General features: G+C 47.2%; 1 protein-coding gene across 1 annotated transcript in view; it reads left to right on the top strand.

The window, feature by feature from the left end:
• Positions 1-20,995, top strand: part of HYDIN (HYDIN axonemal central pair apparatus protein) — a 1,819,717-nt gene that overhangs the window by 680,311 nt on the left and 1,118,411 nt on the right. The window contains exon 28 of the mRNA XM_029609235.1: positions 9,723-9,860. Within this exon, the coding sequence (XP_029465095.1) occupies positions 9,723-9,860 (138 nt within the window). The remainder of the gene's footprint in view (positions 1-9,722; positions 9,861-20,995) is intronic.

Below are 20,995 nucleotides of genomic sequence, written 5' to 3'. Positions count from 1 at the left end.
CAGGACTGGATGTGGCCACCCCTGTCATAAGTAATTGAAGGCAGCAGTGATGCAGTTAACTAAGATTTCAATTATATCTGATCCTGTTCCTGTCTACCATATTTCAGGAAGAAATTTATCAAAGTGATTCATGCAGTTAAAAAGCATTTTAACTATATAAATTGGTCATCAGAAAATTGCCATCCTTCTCTTCCACAACATGAGTAGATATTCTTAATGGTTTGTAAATCAGGGGAGGAAAATAACGTGTAAATTGCTTCTTCAACTCTATGCACATTATTTTCTTTGAAAAATGTACTCAAGAAAAAGTAAGCATGACAAGCTCAATGGTCCTTGAAATCATAATGAAATCAAACCACTCAGGGACTAAAGGAATGCATCTAAGTCACGGGTCAGCTCAGAGATTCCCTGTCTTGGTGGCTCTCCAATGACAATTTGACCAGTGGACTGCCCTTCGAAATTACTCTGATAACAAATGCCTCCAACCTAAGCTGCATTGCTCATACTCAAAGGCTTCACATCCAGAGCCCTGGGTCTGTTTAGGAAAGACAGTACCAGAGTAATTTCCTAGAAATAAGGACAGTGATAAATGCTCTGAAAGATTTTTCACTCAACGCACAATAAAGCTCTGGAATTTGTTGCCAGAGGATGTGGTTAGTGCAGTTAGTGTAGCTGGGTTCAAAAAAGGTTTGGATAAGTTCTTGGAGGAGAAGTCCATTAATGGCTATTAATCAATTTTACTTAGGGAATAGCCACTGCTATTAATTGCATCAGTAGCATGGGATCTTCTTAGTGTTTGGGTAATTGCCAGGTTCTTGTGGCCTGGTTTTGGCCTCTGTTGGAAACAGGATGCTGGGCTTGATGGACCCTTGGTCTGACCCAGCATGGCAATTTCTTATGTTCTTATGGTGGCTGACTAAATTATCTTGATTCAAACAATCTATCTGAACAAGCAGGGAGAAACAGGGTCACTCCTCCTTTGTTTGGAAAACTGTCAGGTTATGAGCCATCTCTCATGGGATAACCATAAGAGCCACTTACCTGGCAGGGAAAGAAAACATCCTAGTAAACAAGCTAAACTGGATTCTAGACTCCCATGAGTGGTCCCTGAATCAGGTAGCAGCAAATAGGATCTCACTTTAATGAGAAGCATTCAAGAAAAATCTTTTTAGAACTTCTCTCAATAGAACAGTCGAAAGCTTCGGTTTCAGGAGACGATCAAAAGACAGACTTGCATCAGATGTTTTGTCCCTTCATTGAGGGACAGGGTTCTCAATGCCACCACAGTTTGTCCCTTCATTGAGGGACAGGTCTTCTATATACATATTCTCAGTGCCACTGCAGACCTGATGCTATTCTCTGTGGCATGAAGCCGCTGCTGATGCTGTCACGCTTCGCGGCATGAAGCCGTCACCACCACTGCCTCTTTGCGGCATGAAGCCGCCATTGATGCTGTCACTCTTCACGGCGGGGGAGCCACCGCTGCAGCTGCTCTTCACAGCAGGAATGTCGCCACCAACCTCACCATCTTCGGTATGGCTGGGACGCTGCTGTTGCTGCCTCTCCTGCCCGATGCCAGGCTTCTGCTAGACATGCGCGTGCGCCTCTTCTATAGATTTAAAGGGTCCACAGCGGGAAAAGCGTCATGGCCCATATTGATGATGTCACCATTTCATCTGTTTTGCAGGCCTATAAAAGGGCTTCTCTTCAGTTCCTCAGTGCCTTCGCAAGGAGCTGCTTGCTCCTGTAACTCTCAACTCAGCTCTTCATTCCAGGAGTCTTCAGAGTGTCAACTTTGCTTCTTCAAAGTCTCTTCTTCTTCGTGGGAGCTCCTTTATGTTCTTTGTTCTTCATCCTGGTCTCTTGATGGTCCTGGTGTCTTCAGCCTGTTCTGGCATCCTGATGTTCCAATCTTCTCCTTGTTATCCTGGTATTTGCTTCCTTGTCCTGCTTCTAGGCCTTCTTCTTGTCCACTCCTCCAGGTGTGCCACCGTCGTGGTCTGCGACCAGCGCACGGGCTGTGTAGGGCGTTTCATGGCACAAGACAAGCCTTCAAGTCTGCTGATCAAGTCTCTGGAGGACCCTTGCTTTTTGCATTGAGGTTCCTTTCTGGTTCTGAGTTCCTGAATCCTGAATCCTAGAATCCTGTTGTGGAATCCTGCTGTGGAATCCTGCTGTGGATTATCTGAGTATGACCTTCCTAAATCTTTGAATCCTGTTTCTGTTCTTCAGAGTGCCTTGTTCTAGCATCCATCTATGTCCAAGACTCAAGCCAGAGTCTACTTCGTTTCCACATGGTCTGTGACCAGCCCATGGGTTGTGTAGGGCGCGTATCGGTGCAGGTCTCTCCTGAGTCTTTATCATGCTTCAAGTTCCAGGTTTCGTCATGTCTCAAGGCTGGAGTCTGCCTCACGTAGTGCATGGTCCGCGACTAGCCCACGGGCTGTGTAGGGCACCCTGCGGTGCAGGGCTCTATCTACATCAGAATCCTTCACTTGAGTCCGAATCCCTAACCAGTATCTGTATCAAATCAAGTCTCCAAGTGCCTATGTCTCGTCTAAGTCTTCAAGTGCCCTCATCTCTTCCAAGTCTTTAAGTGCCTTCATCTTGTTCTAGTCTCCAGCGCCTATGTTATGCCTTGTCCTTGTTCCTGAGTTATCTTTCATCCTTGTCCTCCGTCCATCCTGACACCCGTGCCGTTTCCATGAGGCAGGTCCGAAAGGATGTCCAAGTGGCTGGAGGGCTACCCTAGAGACCAGCAGTGTGTTGCTGGGTTTCATCTTGATGCATTCAGGTTTGGCAGAGGCTCAAATTTCTAAGCCTTCAAGCTTGTCTAGCCTGTGCTCAACTAAGTCTCACCACCCATGACGTCTTCCCTGGAGCCTTGCCTGGGGTTGTGCTGTGACCAAAGGGCACACTTTCTTGATTAAACAAGTACTTTCCACGCTCATAACAGGTTGCGAAGGCCATGTGCTCAGTGAGCGTGTTTTTGGGATGGGCCCATGTTTCTTGGACTTTTGGAACCTTTTTTTTTTAAGTCAAGATTTCCATTCAAGTTTGTTTATTGTGGACATTTTGTTTATATCCCTCAACTTGCTGGAGGCGCCAGCCATAGTTACGCAAATTTTTTTGATAACCCACAGGAGGTTCCTGTGTTTTGTTCCTGGGGGGGGGTGGGAGGCTCGACTTGCACCCTGGTTGTTAAAAAATCAATGTGCTCAATTTATTGGGTTTTTTCTTTTCTCTTGCTATCAATGACCCACAGGAGGTGCCTGCATCCAATCTTCTTTCAAGATCTTCAGATTGTTCTTTGGTTTTCTTGTTAGTGTCTGTTTCCAGTCTTGTCCAGAACCACCAGTTTTGTTCTAAGTTTTTTCTGCACATACCATTTTCAAGTCTTCAACCTGCTTCTACTCATTGACTGTGCTCCAGTTTCTCTCCCTGCATTGTGCAGGTGGTTAATTTTTTTTCAAGTCATCAGTTGTGCCTTCCCATTCATCAGTTCTGGGGTGAAGATTGTTAGTATTCTGTATTATCAGTTGTTGTGTGAACCCTGGGCCAAAGTGAGAGATGGTACCACCCATGGGGAGGAGTCCTGTGAGCCTCACTGTCGGGAGGCTAGGTCTCAGCTGAGGATAGACACGGAAGCAATATAGAGTCTTTATTAGAGAGATAGAAGCACTACCCGTGGAGTGGGGGGTGCCAGAGAGAAGGTCACACAGACCCTGTGATACATGGTAGGTGGGATAGGATGTGCCCAGGACAACCGTCCAATGACTCAACAAGATGGACAGACAAGATAGGTCATATGGTCTTTTTCCTCTTATCATGTTTCTATGTGAGGAATGCAGCAACTGGTGTTATGCAGGGATTGAAACACCAAATAAAGTATCTTGAATTGCAGGTGATTTGTTATACAAGAACTACTAGCAACAACCTGGGCATTTGATACATTTATTTGAAAGGCCTTTAAATAGAGTATTACAATAAGCCAGTCTAACTGTAATATTTCATGTACAGCCTTAATATAGTCATGCATACTTAATAAAGAACTAAGCCTAAGCAACTACAAATAAGCAAAACAAAATTTTCAGAGAACCCTAATGTTGTATGAGGCCTCGAAAGGCCTTGCATTCTGTTGAGAACGGTGTTTTAGTGTGCCCATGGGCCTCAGCCCGACCCAGACCTTCCGGACTGAGCCAAGGATTGACGGTGGCTTCGCTAGGCTGACGGTCTACCCTCCGCCAGGCCGGCAAGCTCCCATGGCCAACATCCGAGGATGTTGGAAAGTGAATGGTCCTCCGACCATTCCGGGCCCTTTCGGACCTGCTGCGAACAGCATGGAGCAGCAGGCCTGGCCTGAGGTTGAGGGCAGACGGGCCTTGACATGAAGACATGACTATGGAGTGATGCGACGGCATCTAGACGAAGACACATGGCTGATGCAACGGCATCCAGGGACGAAGACACATGGCTGATGCAACGGCATCCGGGGACGAAGACACTTGGGATCGATGTGGACGACATCGCAGACGAGACACTTGGGATCCACATAGGAAACACGAGGCATGGACATTAGCACTGTCTCTCAGGGCGCCCTACTCAGGCCACCCGCGGGACTGAGTCGCGGACCACCCTGTCCCATTACGCGCCCTACACAGCCCTTGCAGACTGGTCATGGACCACGAAGGGAGCGGAACAGCACAGGAACACACATCCGGGGCATGATGGCTCAGGAGCACAGGACAACCGTCCACTGGCAGGCAGTCCACTCAGGAGTACTGCATCTGAGGGACCCCAGGCCTACCGGTACCAGAAGGCTCGAGAGCGAAGACGAGGCATGGCGTAGTAAGGAACATCACGGAAGGCAGGAACACCAGGACATAGAGGATCACGAAGACACCTGGACATGGACCTCAGGCATGAAGACAGAACATGGCACAATGGACGAGACGAGGAGCTCCACGGAGAGAAGAAGACCTTACACAGGCTCTGGCAGGCAGGAGCCTCCAGAGCGAAGACTCATGACGATGCAAGGCCAGGAACAACGAACGGAGCAGCCCTTTATAGGGCTGGTACAGGAAACAGTCATCAAGGTGGGGCTAAGACACTTCCTGTGTCTGGCTCTTTAAATGAAGCAGGAAGACGCGGCCGCGCACCTAAGAAAAGCAGGAAGCTGTGCAGGACCACGGACAGTGGTCTGCACCGACGTAGTCGCGTAGGACGTCTGAAGAGGCAGGGCTGGCCTGGGACGCAGGCCCACCATCGGCAGCGGCTCCAGCTGCTGCGGGGAGCCCCTGGGGCGGCTCCAGCCGCCGGATGGCACCGGGGCTTGCGGCCTAGCGCCGCGAAGGTGGAGGAAGCGTTGGGGGCGGTCCCAGTCCCGAGGAGAGACGCCGGAGGGCCGCGGCTCCGACCGCGGAGCAGAAGAAGATCCAGGGCGGCCTCCGGGCCGTGAGGGCAGGCAAGAACGTGGCTCCAGCCGCGCACGAGGCCCGACGGCGGCTCCCTGCTGCGTCGGGAGAAAAACATGGTGAGTCAGTGAGCCTGCTCGTGGGGAAAACCCGCGGGCAGTGCGATTCATAACATCTAACATATAGAAGCCATTATCCTCTTTGCTTCCTAGTTCTTGCTGGTTCAACCAATATCTTCTGACTTTGTTTTGGTGTTTCTGTTCTTGTCCTTGAGCCCATCATTGCTTCTGCCTGCTTGGCTCTTTACTTGCTTCTGATCATTCTTTTTTTTTTGGTCCTGCTTCCTAGTCCAATTGTTACATCTCCCTCAGCTGGACCTTTTTGTTGCGTCCGTCAGTCGCAGACGGCTGCGACTGCTCTGCCTCACCTCTTTTTTGCCTTTCTCCTCCATGGGACCTCGAGTCCCACCTTCACCATCTACCAGGAGGATTCCAACACTACTCTTCAGTGAGTAACTCTATGATCCAGCTCTCCATTTCCACCCACCAGGTTTGGCTTACCCCGCTCTGCAGAACACTACCAACCTTGTACATCTGGGTGAGATTCTCCATCTGAGGCTGTCTGAACATATTGGCACTTTGCTGGACTTCAGTGCCACCTTCTTCTGCCTTCTTACCATCTATCTACAGCAGTACAATAAAGCTTTCCATCTCCAGTGTCTGCTCTCTGAGTCTAGCCTATCGCTGTGGTTCCCCACGAGGTCCCTGCCCATGGGAGGAGTCATCGACACAGCGACTAAAAGTCCACACTATGCCTCAAACCCTACAGATTTCTAACTCCATGGACTGAGCCTTGCAGGCCATTCCTGGTCTAGCCCAGTGGATCACGGAGCAACAGAAGACTCTGGAAAGCCTAGCTACTGCCTTCAATCAGTTGCACACTCAACTGAATACTTCAGCAACTCCAGTGAAAGAATCACTGTCTCCAGTGGTGACCATTAAGACCACTGTACCTTTATCCACTCCTACCCGCTTCATGGGTGAAGCTAAGATGTGTAGAGGGTTTGTTAATCAATGCAGCATGCATTTTTCTTTACAGCCTACCCTCTTTCCCACAGAAGCATCCATGTCCACTTTCCTCTCTTTTCTAGAAGGACGAGCTTTGGCTTGGGCTTCACCGTTATGGGAATGCGAAGATCCTATCCTGACGACCTACCAGGATTTCTAAAACTTTTCAAGTCTGCCTTTGATGATTCGGCTTGCCAGACTGTTGCTGGATCTGCTTTGCTTAATCTCCAGCAAGGTAGTAAGCCACTCACAGATTATGTGATCGAATTCAAGACTTTAGCATCCGAACTACATTGGGACACTGGATGTTTATGTTCTTTCGTCATGGAGGGCCTCAACTCTTGCTTAAAGGATGAATTGGTGGCTCGTGAATTGCCTGATACCCTTGAGTCTCTGATGGAACTGGCTGGGAGAATTGACCGCTGTATTCGAGACCAAACTCAAGAGTCTAAGAGTCCACGAAAGACCACTGTGGGGGCTAACCGTCCTAAACCTGTGCCTATTTCTTCAAGCATACCGTCTGCTCCCTTAGAAGAGGAAGAGCCTATGCAACTAGGCCGAAGCCATTTAACTTCCGAGGAAAGACGTTTTTGTAAGCGCATGGGATTATACATGTACTGCGGCCAATCAGGCCATGCCATCCAAACTTGTCCCATCTGTCCAGGAAACTGACAGGACTAGGATCTGCAGGAGGAATTCTCCTAGGCCTCACCTCTCCTACTCCTCCATTATCTTTACCAGACTCTCTGCTCTGCAGAGGTCTAGAATTTCAGACTCTCGCTCTTATTGACTCTGGAGCAGGAGGTAATTTTATCTTGAAATGCTTAGTAGAACATCTACGGATTCCTACCACACCAATAGCTAAGCCATTGCTATTGTCCTCCATCCATGGGGAACCACTTCCTGGAGAAGTTTCATTAAGTACCCAGGCCGTTGGCCTGTGCACCGGAGCTCTACACTCTGAATCCATCTCATTTCTCGTATTAGAAAAGGCCACGCACCCGGTGGAACTTGGACTGCCTTGGCTACAAGATCATATGCCACAATTTAATTGGGCCACATTGGAATTGTCCCAGTGGGGGCCTGACTGTCATGGTCGGTGCCTCGTGGACGTTTCACCGCTCATGTGCATGCCCACCTCACCATCGTTACCTAGCTTATCTCCACAATACACCTCTTTCCAGGATGTTTTCTCAAAACATGCAGCAGATATACTTCCACCACACAGGGTTTTTGATTGCACCATAAACCTGAAACTCAATTCAGAACCTCCCAAAGGAAGAGTTTACCCTCTCTGTAGCTGAGAATAAGGCCATGTCCACCTACATACAAGAGAATCTTCAGAAGGGATTCATCAGACCGTCCAAATCCCCTGCTGGTGCAGGCTTTTTTTTTGTAGGAAAGAAAGATGGCACCTTACGCCCCTCCATCGACTACAGGGGTCTGAATGAGATTACCATCAAGGACCAGTATCCCCTGCCCTTAATTTCTGAACTGTTTGACAGGCTCCACGGAGCCAAGATATTCTCCAAACTAGATCTTAAAGGAGCTTACAACTTAGTGCATATTCGCGAAGGAGACGAATGGAAGACTGCTTTTAACACCCGAGATGGACACTTCGAATATCTCGTCATGCTATTCGGTTTGAGTAACGTACTTGCAATCTTTCAAAATATGATGAACGACATTTTACGGGACTTACTTTATCAATGCACACTAGTTTATCTCGATGATATACTGATCTTCTCTCAAGATCTGCAAACTCATCAAGAGGATGTTAAGAAACTCTTAAGACGCCTGCGTGAGTACCACCTATACGCAAAGCTTGAAAAGTGCGAATTCCACAAGGAGTCTGTACCCTTCCTAGATTACATTGTTTCTAAGAAAGGGTTTCAGATGGACCCCAAGAAATTAGAAAGTATCCGGGATTGGCCCTAACCTATAGGCCTGAAGGCACTGCGCCGCTTCTTGGACTTCACCAATTACTATCGTTCCTTTATCAAAAACTACTTATCTTTGACAGTCCCTCTAACTGCTATGACCAAAAAGGGAGCCAATCCTGCCAACTGGTCTCCAGAAGCCATATCAGCCTTTCTGATGCTCAAAGAGGCTTTTCAAAAGAAGCTGTGTCTCCGTCACCCTGACCCACATCGCCCATTCATTGTCGAGGTCGACGCATCGGACATTGGCGTGGGAGCAGTCTTAAGCCAGTATAGCTAATCTAACATGCTCTATTCTTGCTCCTTCTTTTGAAGGTGGTTCTTGCCTGCCGAAAGAAATTATGGAATCGGAGACAAAGCTGGCCTTTGAGGAGTGGCGTCCTTGGCTAGAAAGTGCACAACACCAAATAGTAGTGTACACAGATCACAAGAGAGGCCCCCGCGAGAGGCTCCTGCTCCTCGGGGGCCTCTCGCTTTCAACTACCCTTTGGGGTTTTCTACTAACTAGACAACCGCTCCTCAGGGGTCTCTCTATTCTATTATAGGATCTCCTGTGCTACCAGGTACTCGCTCCTCGAAGGCCTATCCAGCTCAGTGTATCCTGCATCACAGAGCTTGAGTCCCACCTTCACCATCTACCAGGAGGATTCCAGCACTACTCTTTAGTGAGTACCTCTATGATCCAGCTCTCCATTTCCACCCACCAGGTTCGGTTTACCTCACTCTGCGGAACACCTCCAACCTTGTACATCTGGGTGAGATTCTCCATCTGAGGCTGTCTGAACATATTGGCACTTTGCTGGACTTCAGTGCCACCTTCTCCTGCCTTCTTACCATCTATCTACAGCAGTACAATAAAGCTTTCCATCTCCAGTGTCTGCTCTCTGAGTCTAGCCTATCGCTGTGGTTCCCCACGGGGCCCCTCCCCGTGGGAGGAGTCATCGCCACAGTGACTAAGAGTCCACACTATGCCTCAAACCCAACACTTTTGACCTTGGCTTGGTTATTTATTCATGTCTACACTCTATTTTGATTCCATTGATTCTTCAGTTACTTTTTTTGGCTTACCTGTTACTGTTTTTAAGATACAGCTTGTATAGGCTACCTATGCATTGGCGATGACAGGTTGTCTCTTTCATCTTTGTCTGTGCCTCTTCATTTCCTACCTCTGAACCTTAATCTCATCGGACTCTGAGTGTCTCTTTTATTCTGCTCTTACTGTCACTTAGCCTATCTCTCTCACCTGCTGATGAGCTTTTCTTACTTACTGTTGAGCCTTAATCTTATTTTTTTCCCTCCAGCTATTTGATGATATAGTTCATGCTGATGTGGTCCTAACGAACAGAGGGAAGGTGGGGTTTGATTTCACCATACCAAAAAGTAGCCAGGCTTCTTCAAGCAGTCCTATTCCTGGAGTGCCACTGATTCTGCCTTCTTCTGTGAGTATTCTCTCTAGTTACTAATGGGATTAACTGTCCCTCCAAACACACATAAACTTACCCAAGCAAACATGCAGACTTTACCATAAATACTCTGCAATGATTATAAAAGTTTCTCCATTGACAGCAGCATGGATATGAATGAGTGACGTCCTCTGACAGCACCAACACGGATTCAGCTATCAGAACTCAGATAAAGTCTTTCTAAGCCTCTCACACGGGCCGATACATTAAGGTGCGGTAAAAAGAGGTGCGTTAGTGCCCAGCGCACCCGCGTTTGCCGCACGCACAGTTCGGATCACCTACCACTCGATACTGTATTTAAATGGCAAGCCGCGTCCAACCCGCATCCAACGCGCGTCCATGAAGTGCAATCCATTTTACTGTATAGACGCTATACAGCGCCTATACAGTATCCTGGGTGCGCTGGTACCTGTCATTTCAAATGTCATTTCAAATGACATTTGAAATGACAGGTACCAGGAAGTGGATCCCAACTTTAATCAAAAGAAAACCTCAGGCGAGCAAGGCGCAGGGCGAAAAGCGACTCGACATGCTATTAAAATATTGTAAATAAAGTGTAACAAAAGTTAACTTACTTTTTCTTACAGTCCTCTCTGCCCTCCTCCGGAGGCGCGCACCACGGCTCCCCTGCCTCCCGGGGGCAGTCGGCAGCGAAAGCGTCTTCCAGCGGCCCCCGCCAGCGAAGATGGATGAACGCACGCCCGTAGTGCACAGGCGCTCGTCAGGAAAGGCGCATGAACGGGCGTGCGTGACGTCACGGCATACGTTCATACGCTTTCGCTGACTTGGGCGCCCGTCAATTTGGGTGCTCAAGCCAGCGAAAGCGTATGAACGGGCTTGTGTGACGTCACGGCGTACGTTCATACGCTTTCGCTGACTTGGGCGCCTGTCAATTTGGGCGCTCAAGCCAGCGAAAGCGTATGAACGGGCGTGCACGACGTCACAGCATACGTGCATACGCTTTCGCTGGCTTGAGCGCCCAAATTGACGGGCGCCCAAGTCAGCGAAAGCGTATGAACGTACGCCGTGACGTCACGTGTTATCAGGAGGAAAGAAATCGGCAACTTATAGAACACAATGAATGCTGATAGAATGTTTCCCTATGGGACCATAGATGCAGTCCTCAACTAGATTGTGTCAACTGGGCTTCATAGTAGAACATCAGTGAGACCATTTTTTTTTTTTTACTGAAAGGAGATCATAGAGTCTGTGTAGAAAGCTTACTTTCTCATTTTCCCCCAAAATGTACAACAGAGAGTTTTGAACCAATCAGAACTAGCACCCTACTTTAGTTTATCTTGATGCCAGGGGGAAGCAGGGCTGGGCATTTTTGCTTACAGAGAAGGAGAGAGACTAAAGGGAGTAAAGAAATTGGATTTGGGACATCATAACAATACAGCCACAAAGAAGAGCTGACAAGATAGCTGCATTACAAATCGACTACTGAGGCTGGTGTTTTGCCTTCCTTGCTTCAAAGCATGTTTACTGGAGCCAGATAGACAAACAGGGCCTGATATTCAAAGCGCATTCAGCGCTTTTTAACCAGATAAGTGAGACTTAAGCGGCTAAGAAGTGGTGGCTAAATATGCACCTACGTTCAGTGGTCGCTGCTTAGCCATATAAGTTCCTTATACAGCTAAAAGATACATGCACAAAAAGTAGGTATGTACTGGGTAGATCAGGGTGGAGTGAGTTAGCCATATAACTTATCAATATTTGAAGTATTTGTGGCTCCCCCTTGGGTCAGCCACTAAATGGCCCTAGGTCCCTGCTTAGAAAGTCAACATCTCTGCGAGTTTTCCATAATCTAAAGCCCCTCCCAAGCTGGTTGCCTCAGCCTATTTAGTGAAGCTAGTTTAAGATTCAGTGTGTACACTTTCAATTAGTCTCAGAGGAGTAAGGATGCTGTTTTTCATATACATGGTGAGGTCTCCCTATCTCATCAGGAGATTTCTCACTGTGCACTCACTGCCAGAGTAGCTCCCTCATATTTTTTGCAGTAAGATAGATTTTTGCTGAATCCTTCTTGGGGACTCTCATTTAGGGGCTGAAGATCCTTGAGCCTCACTCTACTCCGTAGTGAGACAAGATCCAGTGACAGTATCTGAAAGCATGAGATTTTTGATGGCTAAAATGGATCCTGTTTTAGAAGGGACTACTGTTTAAATCTTGCACCCTTTGGAAGATATTCCCTGGACACAAAGGACAAGGGCTGAAGATCTGTGAGTCCTAATCTACTCCCTAGATGGGGCAAGCACCAGTGACAATATAGCAGCAGTCACTGAGAAATCTTTTGCGGCAAGCAAGAATTCTGATATTGTTGAATGGGGAGGTTTTTGTCGACCCACTCCTCCTCATAAGGGATCCAGGGCTGGGATAACCTGGTTCCTGATTACTCAAGACTTTTCCTGCATGAGAAGTTATATACCACCAAGATCAAGGAGAAGGACCAGGATCTCCACCCTTATGGGACTAGGACACAGACTGGATGACCATGAATGAACTTGGACTCAGGTAGGATTTTCCGTATTTAAGGGGAGCCCCTCTCTTAGGATTCCCTTTGGCCCACTGGGAAACATTTTGAAGCTAAACACAGATTCCTGAGATAAAGTACACCTACCCAGAAGAAAACCCCACATCTATGCATCAGTCAGCTGTAATTTTACCTATTATGGATAAAATGGACTTTAATTTAACTGTCAAAAAATCAGTAAACTTTTAATTTAACATCCAGTGCCTTTTCCTGCCTGGTTTGTCCCAGTGAGTCACCCCATGAGATGCAGCAACTAACACACAGGCCAATATAGTAAAGTGCGGCCACGATTACCCTGCTTCTAACCCGCGGTTACCCTGCTTCTAACCCGCGTTAGCCCAACCTGCTATTCACTATCCCCTTTAACCCATCCTTACCGCCTCTTTAACTCAATGGGTAACCCTTTCCGCCCGCGGCATGTATATGAGATGTAAACGATCGGATTAGCTATTCCCTCCTATACAGTAACGCGCGCCCCGATTATCGCTTTTTAAACCTGCACTTTTCCCGTGCGTTTAACCTGTTAACTTACCGCCTACCCTTACCCCTGCGTTAGAGGCAGGGGTAAGGGTAGGCGGCAAACTTTCCCCCAGCCCCTGCTCACCTGCCCTGGCCGCGTCCATGGGTGCCGGTCTCCGGGGCAGCCCCAGTCCTCTCAAATTGACGGGTCAATCCCCCCGGGCTCTCCGGAGCTGCAACCCAGCTCTGCCCCAGTCTTGCAAAAAAAAAGTTTCCATTCTTCTTGCAAACGCGTTTCTTAACGGCAGGAACAATTGCAACTTCTGTTCCTTGTGTGAAGCCGGGTTAAAACAAAAGGGAATAAAGTGTGATAAAAGTAAACTTACTGGCGGGAGCCGGCGGGCGCGCATTCTTCAAGGCGGGAGCCGGCGGGCGCGCATTCTTCGAGGCGGGAGCCGGCGGGCGCGCATTCTAAATCCTTTTGAAGTTCACTCTCCCTCTTCTCAGCATGAGCAGCGAAACCTGGCTCTGCTTGCCCAGCTAACACGGCACGGAGCCACAATCCAGGGCTGACCAGCCCATGCCCTTTCCCTCAAGGCTCCGGCTCTCCCACACTTTGCTGATGATGCTTTCATTGGTTTTGATTCTGTACAACTTGGCTTGGAATAGGACTGCTCTGCTCTCAGTCGCTGCACTGACAATGCAGATGGGTGAAAAATATTCTTTTAATATGCTGCCCTGTAAGCCCTGTAAGCCTAGGATGGTCAGGAGAGCCCCCTCACCCTTCCCTTCCTCCTTCTCCTATCAGGGTAGGAGGGCTCTCACTAGGGGCCGCACGCTCTTTTCTCTTGGGGTGGTGATGAGGACCGTGCGTAGGCCTGTGAGGAACCCTCATTCTTGAGGCGGGAGCCGGCGGGCGCGCATTCGTCGAGGCGGAGGGAGCCGGCGGCGAAAGCGGCCTCCAACAGCCCCCGCCGGCGGTGAATGAATGCATGCCTGTGCAATTGGGGCACTCAAGGCGTGATGTCACGACGTTTGGCATCACGGCATGTGACGTCGGCGTTCGCTAATGCGCTGCCTTGAGCGCCCAAATTGCATTCATTCACCTGGGGCTGCTGCCCCCGCCGGCGAAGGTGAATGAATGCAATTTGGGCGCTCAAGGCAGCGCATTAGCGAACGCCGACGTCACAAGCCATGACACCAAACGTCGTGATGTCACGCCTTGAGCGCCCCAATTACACAGGCATGCATTCATTCACCGCCGGCAGGGGCTGTTGGAGGCCACTTTCGCTGCCGGCTCCCTCCGCCTCGACGAATGCACGCCCGCCGGCTCCCGCCTCGAAGAATGCGCGCCCGCCAGCTCCCGCCAGTAAGTTTACTTTTATCACACTTTATTCCCTTTTGTTTTAACTTTCACCCTGCGCTTTGCTTCGGGAGGGAGGGAGAGAGGACCATCCACTTCCTGGTACCTGTCATTTCAAATGTCATTTGAAATGACATTTGAAATGACAGGTACCAGCGCACCCAGCATACTGTATAGGCGCTGTATAAAGCGCCTATACAGTAAAATGGGTTGCGCGGGCCTAACGCTTCATGGATGCTTCTTGGACGCGGCTTGCATTTGCAAGCTATTTAAATACAGTATCGAGCGGTAGGTGAGCTGGACAGTGCATGCGGCAAACGCGGGTGCGCCCGGCACTAACACAGCTCTTCCTACCGCTCCTTACTGTATCGGCCCGACACTCAGGGAAAACATTCCATTGTTTGGTCCATAAGCTTTAGCTTCCCCCCATGAAAAAAAGATCCACCCTTGGGACAAAGAGTAATAGGAGAAGCCCTAGCCAGAGCAGCCCCAGAGAAAAAATGAGTGTGTGCGCCCTTTGGAAGAAGAACTCTCCAACAAAGGATTACATATATATACTTCTTAACTTAGCCGGATAAGTTCTAACTGGCTAAGTTACTTACCTGTCCAGCTTTGAATATCTACCCCACAGAAAATCGAAGGCACTGGATTGGAGGTAACAGGAGAGGCAGGGAGAAACAGCTCCCAACACTGTTCGAGTTTGGTGAACAGAACTGACTCTGCTATTAACCCTTTTCGGTCTGATAACTTGTTTTAATGAGAGACAATTATTTTGTTTTCTTTTCCTTTCATGGTTTGGTTAGACTCATCAAAACTAAAGTATAGCTATCAGAGTTAAGAGGGCTGAAGATTTAAATCTTGGCAGTTTCTGGACATATATTGTACCTTGCTGGATAAAGACTTAACATATTCAGTCATAGGGGCAGCTGAGGAAAACGTCTCACACCTTAAGCAGAACAGGGTTTTCTAAGAGAGACAAAGCTCTCTGTGATGATTTGGTAGTAATTCCTGTTTAGAAAAGGCAGTGTGCCTTTAAAAATGCGTTCAGGCAGGTCAATCCCCACGAGTGGGTTATGCACCTCTGTCAGCAGATGGAGATGGAGCAAAAGCTGACATCACGGCCATATACATCAGCCTGCCAGTATTCTCTGTCTCCAGCAGATGGTGGACATGTATTTCCCTTCAGGGGATTGCCTCAGTAAAAAAAAAAAAGAAAAAGAAAAGTAGAAAGAAGTTGGAAAGGAGAAAAAGAGATAGTGGAAAAATGAGATATCTGTATAGCACCGCTTGCTTCCTGAGGTGATACCGTGCTGTCCCTCTCTCATAGCGTGCCTTCAGTCTGGTAGCCTTGAGTGGCATGGTCCTAAATTTGAATTAGTGGTTGCAGGCTGAGAAAGGCTTGGCGGTGAAAGCTTTCACCCTCTCTTCCCATAGCCGGGACCCGTTCCTGCTCTCAGCCAGGGAACGCTGAGCTCAGGTAAAAGGTTTTTTTTGTTTTTTTGTTTTTTTTAATTTTTTATTTATCACCTTTTTAAACAAATATACAAACAAACGTTTGTATTGGAAATTACAGAGATATTATAATCACATAATGTGAGGCAAACTAGCCCATTTTTAACACAACAAAACCATACATTCCTATTTCAAAAATCTCTTATACATAGGAAATCGGGAGAGAAAGGAAACTTTAAGAGGAGTATATAACTGGAAACGTTTACAAATATAGGTGCTCTAACCACTCTATTTATTATTCAACCCCTTGATCCTCATCGGGAGGTCTCCTGCCAGCAAGGTAAAAGTTTTCTACTTTAAAAAAAAAACTAACCAAAAAAAAAAAAGTGTATAGGAAGAAAGCAGGAAAAAGGGTCTGTTTCCTCAGTGTTTGGCTGACCTGCTCACATCCCTGGGGAATTCTGTGAAATGAGGTGATAGTGCAGGCATGGTGGGTTTGGCAGCCATTTGGCTAGGCCCCCCTTCCAGGCTTCTCCCATATTAGCTTATTGTAGACCGCAAGGTAGTTTTGCACATTTTTTGCTGCAAGCCATAGCGTGCGCCTGTGTGTCCGTTCTTGTCTATATGTCCAATTTGGGCATTCTTCCTTCTGGATGAACATCTTGTGCATCCAGCTTAGGCATCTAGTGTCTGTACTGGGCATCCAGTTTGGGCATCCAGTTGGATAAGAAACTTAGGCACTTGTTCTTAGATGCACATTTTTTGTGCATCTAGTTTGGGCACGGCTTGTACGCACAGATAATCTAGGCACGAGCCTTTATTTGTCTGTATGCTTATAGCCATGACACCCATGGTAAAGAAGCCTAAGCGCCTATCTATTTGTGCTGCATGCCATAATCAGGGCCATTCAACCGGAACTTTCTTTAACCCTGTGTCAGCAGTGCCTGGATGCTTAGAGAGATTTACCGCCTTCTGATTTTGACGGCGATGGTCCATTTCCTCAGTCTGAAGAGAGTAGGACCAAGGGAGACATGGCGGGGTGTCCCCTCCCTTGATTGGTCCATGGGCTGAGTCCTGAGAACTAGTGTCTCGTGAGGACAACAGGTTCAGGCCTATGGGGCCTGGAATGGACCCATCCTCCTTTTTCTGGGTAGAATTCTTACAAGGATTGCAGACATTTATACAGGGCTGGTCTTCTGAATCAGCAGTACCTACTAAGGTAGTTCCATGTGCTCCGAGTACTCCTCCGCCTGTCTCCATGGTCAAGTGCCATGGCACAGTGTGGTTTGGCAAATCTTGAATGCAGATGGATCAAGATGATATCGATGATGATGGTGGTGGCTCTCTTGGTGAGGAAAGGGACATTCCTCCAGATTTGGAGCCATATAGAACACTTCTCCATTTCTTTCACAGAGATGAATTGGTGGGTTTAATTTTTTTGACCTTGAAGACTCTCAGAATATAGAAACATATAGAACATATAGAAATGACAGCAGAAGAAGACCAATAGGCCCATCCAGTCTGCCTAGCAAGCTTTCACATTTATTTTCTCATACTTATCTGTTACTCCGATGGCTGAGTTCAGGGCACTTATTGGTAGCTTTTTTATTCTAATTTCCTTCCAACCCTGCCATTGATGCAGAGAACAGTGTTGGAGCTGTATCAAAGTAACGTATAAGGCTTAATGTTTGAGGGTAATAACTGTCGTATCGAGCAAGTTACCCCAATGTTTGTATACTCATACTGCTCAGATGAATGCCTTGTTAGATGTTGGCTGGATATAAATCCTATTTCTTCATTCCCCCCTGCCGTTGAAGCAGTGAGCTGCGTTGGATATGCATTGAAAGAGAAGTACCAGGCTTAATTTGTTAGGGGTAGTAACTTCCGCAATAAGCAAGCTACTCCCACGCTTATTTGTTTACCCAGACTGTGCAAGTCAGTCCTTGTTGGTTGTTGTCTGAATATAAATCCTCTTTTCTTCATTTCCCCTGATGTTGAAGCAGAGATTTACGCTGGATATGCACTGAGAGTGCAGTATCAGGCTTAATTGGTTTGGGGTAGTAACCGCTGCAACAAGCACGCTACTCCCACATTTATTTGTTTACCCAGACTGTGCTACCTTGTTGGTTGTTGCCTGAATGCAAATCCTCTTTTCCACATTTCCTCTTGCCATTGAAGCATAGAGCAATTTTGGAGTCTCTTTAACCATGTGAATGTTTATTGAATAAGGGTATTAATCACTAGGTAGTAGCTGTCATTCCCGCAAGCTGCCCCCATACCTCTTCTCTTCATTCCCATTCTCCAGGTTTAGTGGATCCGCAGTGTTTATCCCACGCCCCTTTGAAATCCTTCACAGTTTTGGCCACTTCCTCCGGAAGGGCGTTCCAGGCATCCACCACCTTCTCCATGAAGAAATACTTCCTGACATTGGTTCTGAGTATTCCTCCCTGGAGTTTTAAATAGTGACCCCTGGTTCTGCTGATTTTTTTCCAATGGAAAAAGTTTATCATTGACTTTGGATCATTAAACCCTTTCAATTATCTGAACATCTGTATCATTTATTTATTTGGTGCTTTTCTATACCGGCATTCATGATACAATCATATCATGCCGGTTTACATGGAACAGGGGTACAATGAACCTTAAATATTAACATAGCGAAGAGAAGCAGAAGTTACAATAAAACAGGGGTGCTGGAACTGGGGAAGGAAAGACAGAGCATAGGTAACTCAACGGTAAGTAAAGTAATTATTTACATTGTGTTAAATGTATAGTAATGGTTGCTATGGTGAATCAGTGAGTTTCAGGAAAGGCTTGTTTAAATAACCAAGTCTTAAGCCTTTTTCTAAATATCAATAGGCAGGGTTCTTGTCTGAGATCGGGGGGAATAGCATTCCATATGGTAGGTCCTGCAGTGGAGAAAGCCCGTTCTCTAGATGCTAGATGGAGGGTGGATTTGGTTTGGGGGGGGGGGGTGCAGGGAACCTCTATAGGATTCTCTGATAGGTCGAGATGAAGTGTGAAGTTTGAGTTGGAATAGAAGGTTGAGAGGGGTTTGGTTATGGATGGTTTTGTGGATGATGGTGAGGGATTTGTGTAGAATTCTGAAATGTATTGGAAGCCAATGTAGATTTTTTAGAATGGGAGAGATGTGGTCTCTTCTGCCGGAGTTTGTCAGGATTCTGGCCACCGCATTTTGAAGCATCTGAAGAGGTTTGATTGAAGAGGTGGGGAGATCTAGCAAAATGGAGTTGCAGTAGTCTATCTTGGAGAATATTATGGCTTGGAGGATGGTTCTGAAGTCTTGAAGGTGAAGAAGTGGTTTAATTGTTTTTAGTACCTGCAGTTTATAGGAATAGTCTTTGGTTGTGTGGTTGATGAATGTTTTTAAATTCAGACGGTTGTCAATTAATACTCCCAGGTCTCTTGCTTAGGTGACGAAGGTATTGGTGAGTGACTTTTGAGGAGTATTGTTGTCGTCTGGGGAAATGAGGAGTTCTGTCTTAGCTGAATTGAGTATTAGGTTTAGGTTAAAGAGGAGGAGGGTGATCTCTTGGAGGCAGGTTTCCCAGTGCTTGAGTGTTTTTGTAATGGATTCTGTAATGGGGATCAAGATTTGAACATCGTTGGCGTATAGGAAGTGTTTAAGATTTAGGTTAGTTAGCAGCCAAGCACAGGGGAAGGAGGTATATGTTGAAGAGAGTGGGGGACAAGGAGGATCCCTGGGGAACTCCTAGTGGGGAATTGAAGCGGGGGGACTCTTTGTTGTTGATTCTGACTTTGTAACCTCTGTTACAGAGGAAAGATTTGAACCATGTAAAGGCAGTTCCTGTTATTCCGATGTCCGATAGCCGGTTGAGGAGGATGGAGTGGATTACGATATCGAAAGCCGCTGAGAGGTCAAGGAGAATTAGTAAAAAGGATTGACCTTTGTCCAGACCCATGATGAGGTGATCTGTCAGAGAGATGAGTAGGGTTTCGGTGCTTAGTGCCTTACGGAACCTGTATTGGGTTGGGTGAAATATTTTGTGGTCTTCAAGATAATCTGACAGTTGAGAGTAGACTAGTTTTTCCATAATCTTGGCTATGAAAGATAGATTGGAAATAGGGCGGAAGTTATTGGGTTCCTTTGGATCCAGGTTTGGTTTTTTTAGAAGAGGTTTAAGCGAGGCGAGTTTTAGGGCATCTGGGAAGATTCCTTGAGATAAAGAGCAGTTTATGATATCAGCCAGAGGTTTGGAAATGGTGTCAGGTACTAGCAGTAGTAGCTTTGTTGGGATTTGGTCGTAGGGATGGGTAGAAGGTTTCATTTTCTTTAATAAAGTTTGAATCTCCAGTGCTGTAGTAGGTTCAAATGATTCAAGAGTGATGCCATTATTTAGTAGATGGTAGGTGCTAGTAGAAGAGGTGGGGGTGGAGGCGGGGGCGGGAGGCAGGAGAGTTAAGAGGTTGGAGATTTTGCTTTGAAAGAAGAATGCCAGTTCGTCGGCTTTGGATTGTGCTTGGTCATTAGGAATAGATGGTGCGTTAGATTGTGTTAGTTCGGCTATGTAGGAAATAGTGCTTTAACGTCGAAAACTAGGTCGTGAATCCTTTGAGCATAGAAGTCCCTTTTTGTGCGTGAGATGGAGTTCCTGTAGAGGTGGAGGGCAGATTTGTAGGCGGATAGTGTGCTTGGACATGGGGCTTTGCAACATTTGTTTTCTTTCTGTCTGAGGCTTTGTTTGAGTTTTCAGAGTTCGTTGTTGAACCATGGTTGTCTCCTTTGAGAGGTGGGATTGATTTTCCTAGTTGATAGAGGACATCATTTATTTGCTACTGTCTCTGTGATGTTGTTCCAGGATAGAAGTGCTGAATTGGGGTTTGAGAGGTCTATGTGAGAAAGTTCTTTGGCCAGGTGGTTGCTGAGGACATCGGAAGAGCATGTTCTTCTATAGATAAATGAGGATTGAAGGGGGTGAGTCGTTGGGGTTTCTGCTAATGAGAAGGTGGTGGAGATTAAGGAATGGTCCGACCAGGGGATTGGAGTGCATTCGGGGGGGGGGGGGGGGGGGGATGAGTGCGTGAAGCCAGAGTTTATGAAAATAAGGTCCAGGGTGTGGCCAGCTTTGTGGGTGGGCTTGTTGATAATCTGCTTGAAGCCCATAGCTGAAAGGGTGGTGAGAAAAGCCTCACAGTTGGTTGTGAGTGTGGTGTTATCGACATGGAAGTTGAAATCTCCTAGGATCATAGCTGGGGAGTCCAGATGTATGTGTTTTGCGATGATTTCTACGATGGGAGAGGCGTCTGAGTCTAGCAATCCTG

The sequence above is a fragment of the Rhinatrema bivittatum genome, chromosome 7, assembly GCF_901001135.1.
Source record: "Rhinatrema bivittatum chromosome 7, aRhiBiv1.1, whole genome shotgun sequence".
Lineage (NCBI taxonomy): Eukaryota > Metazoa > Chordata > Amphibia > Gymnophiona > Rhinatrematidae > Rhinatrema > Rhinatrema bivittatum.
This window is presented reverse-complemented; position numbering and strand designations above follow the sequence as displayed.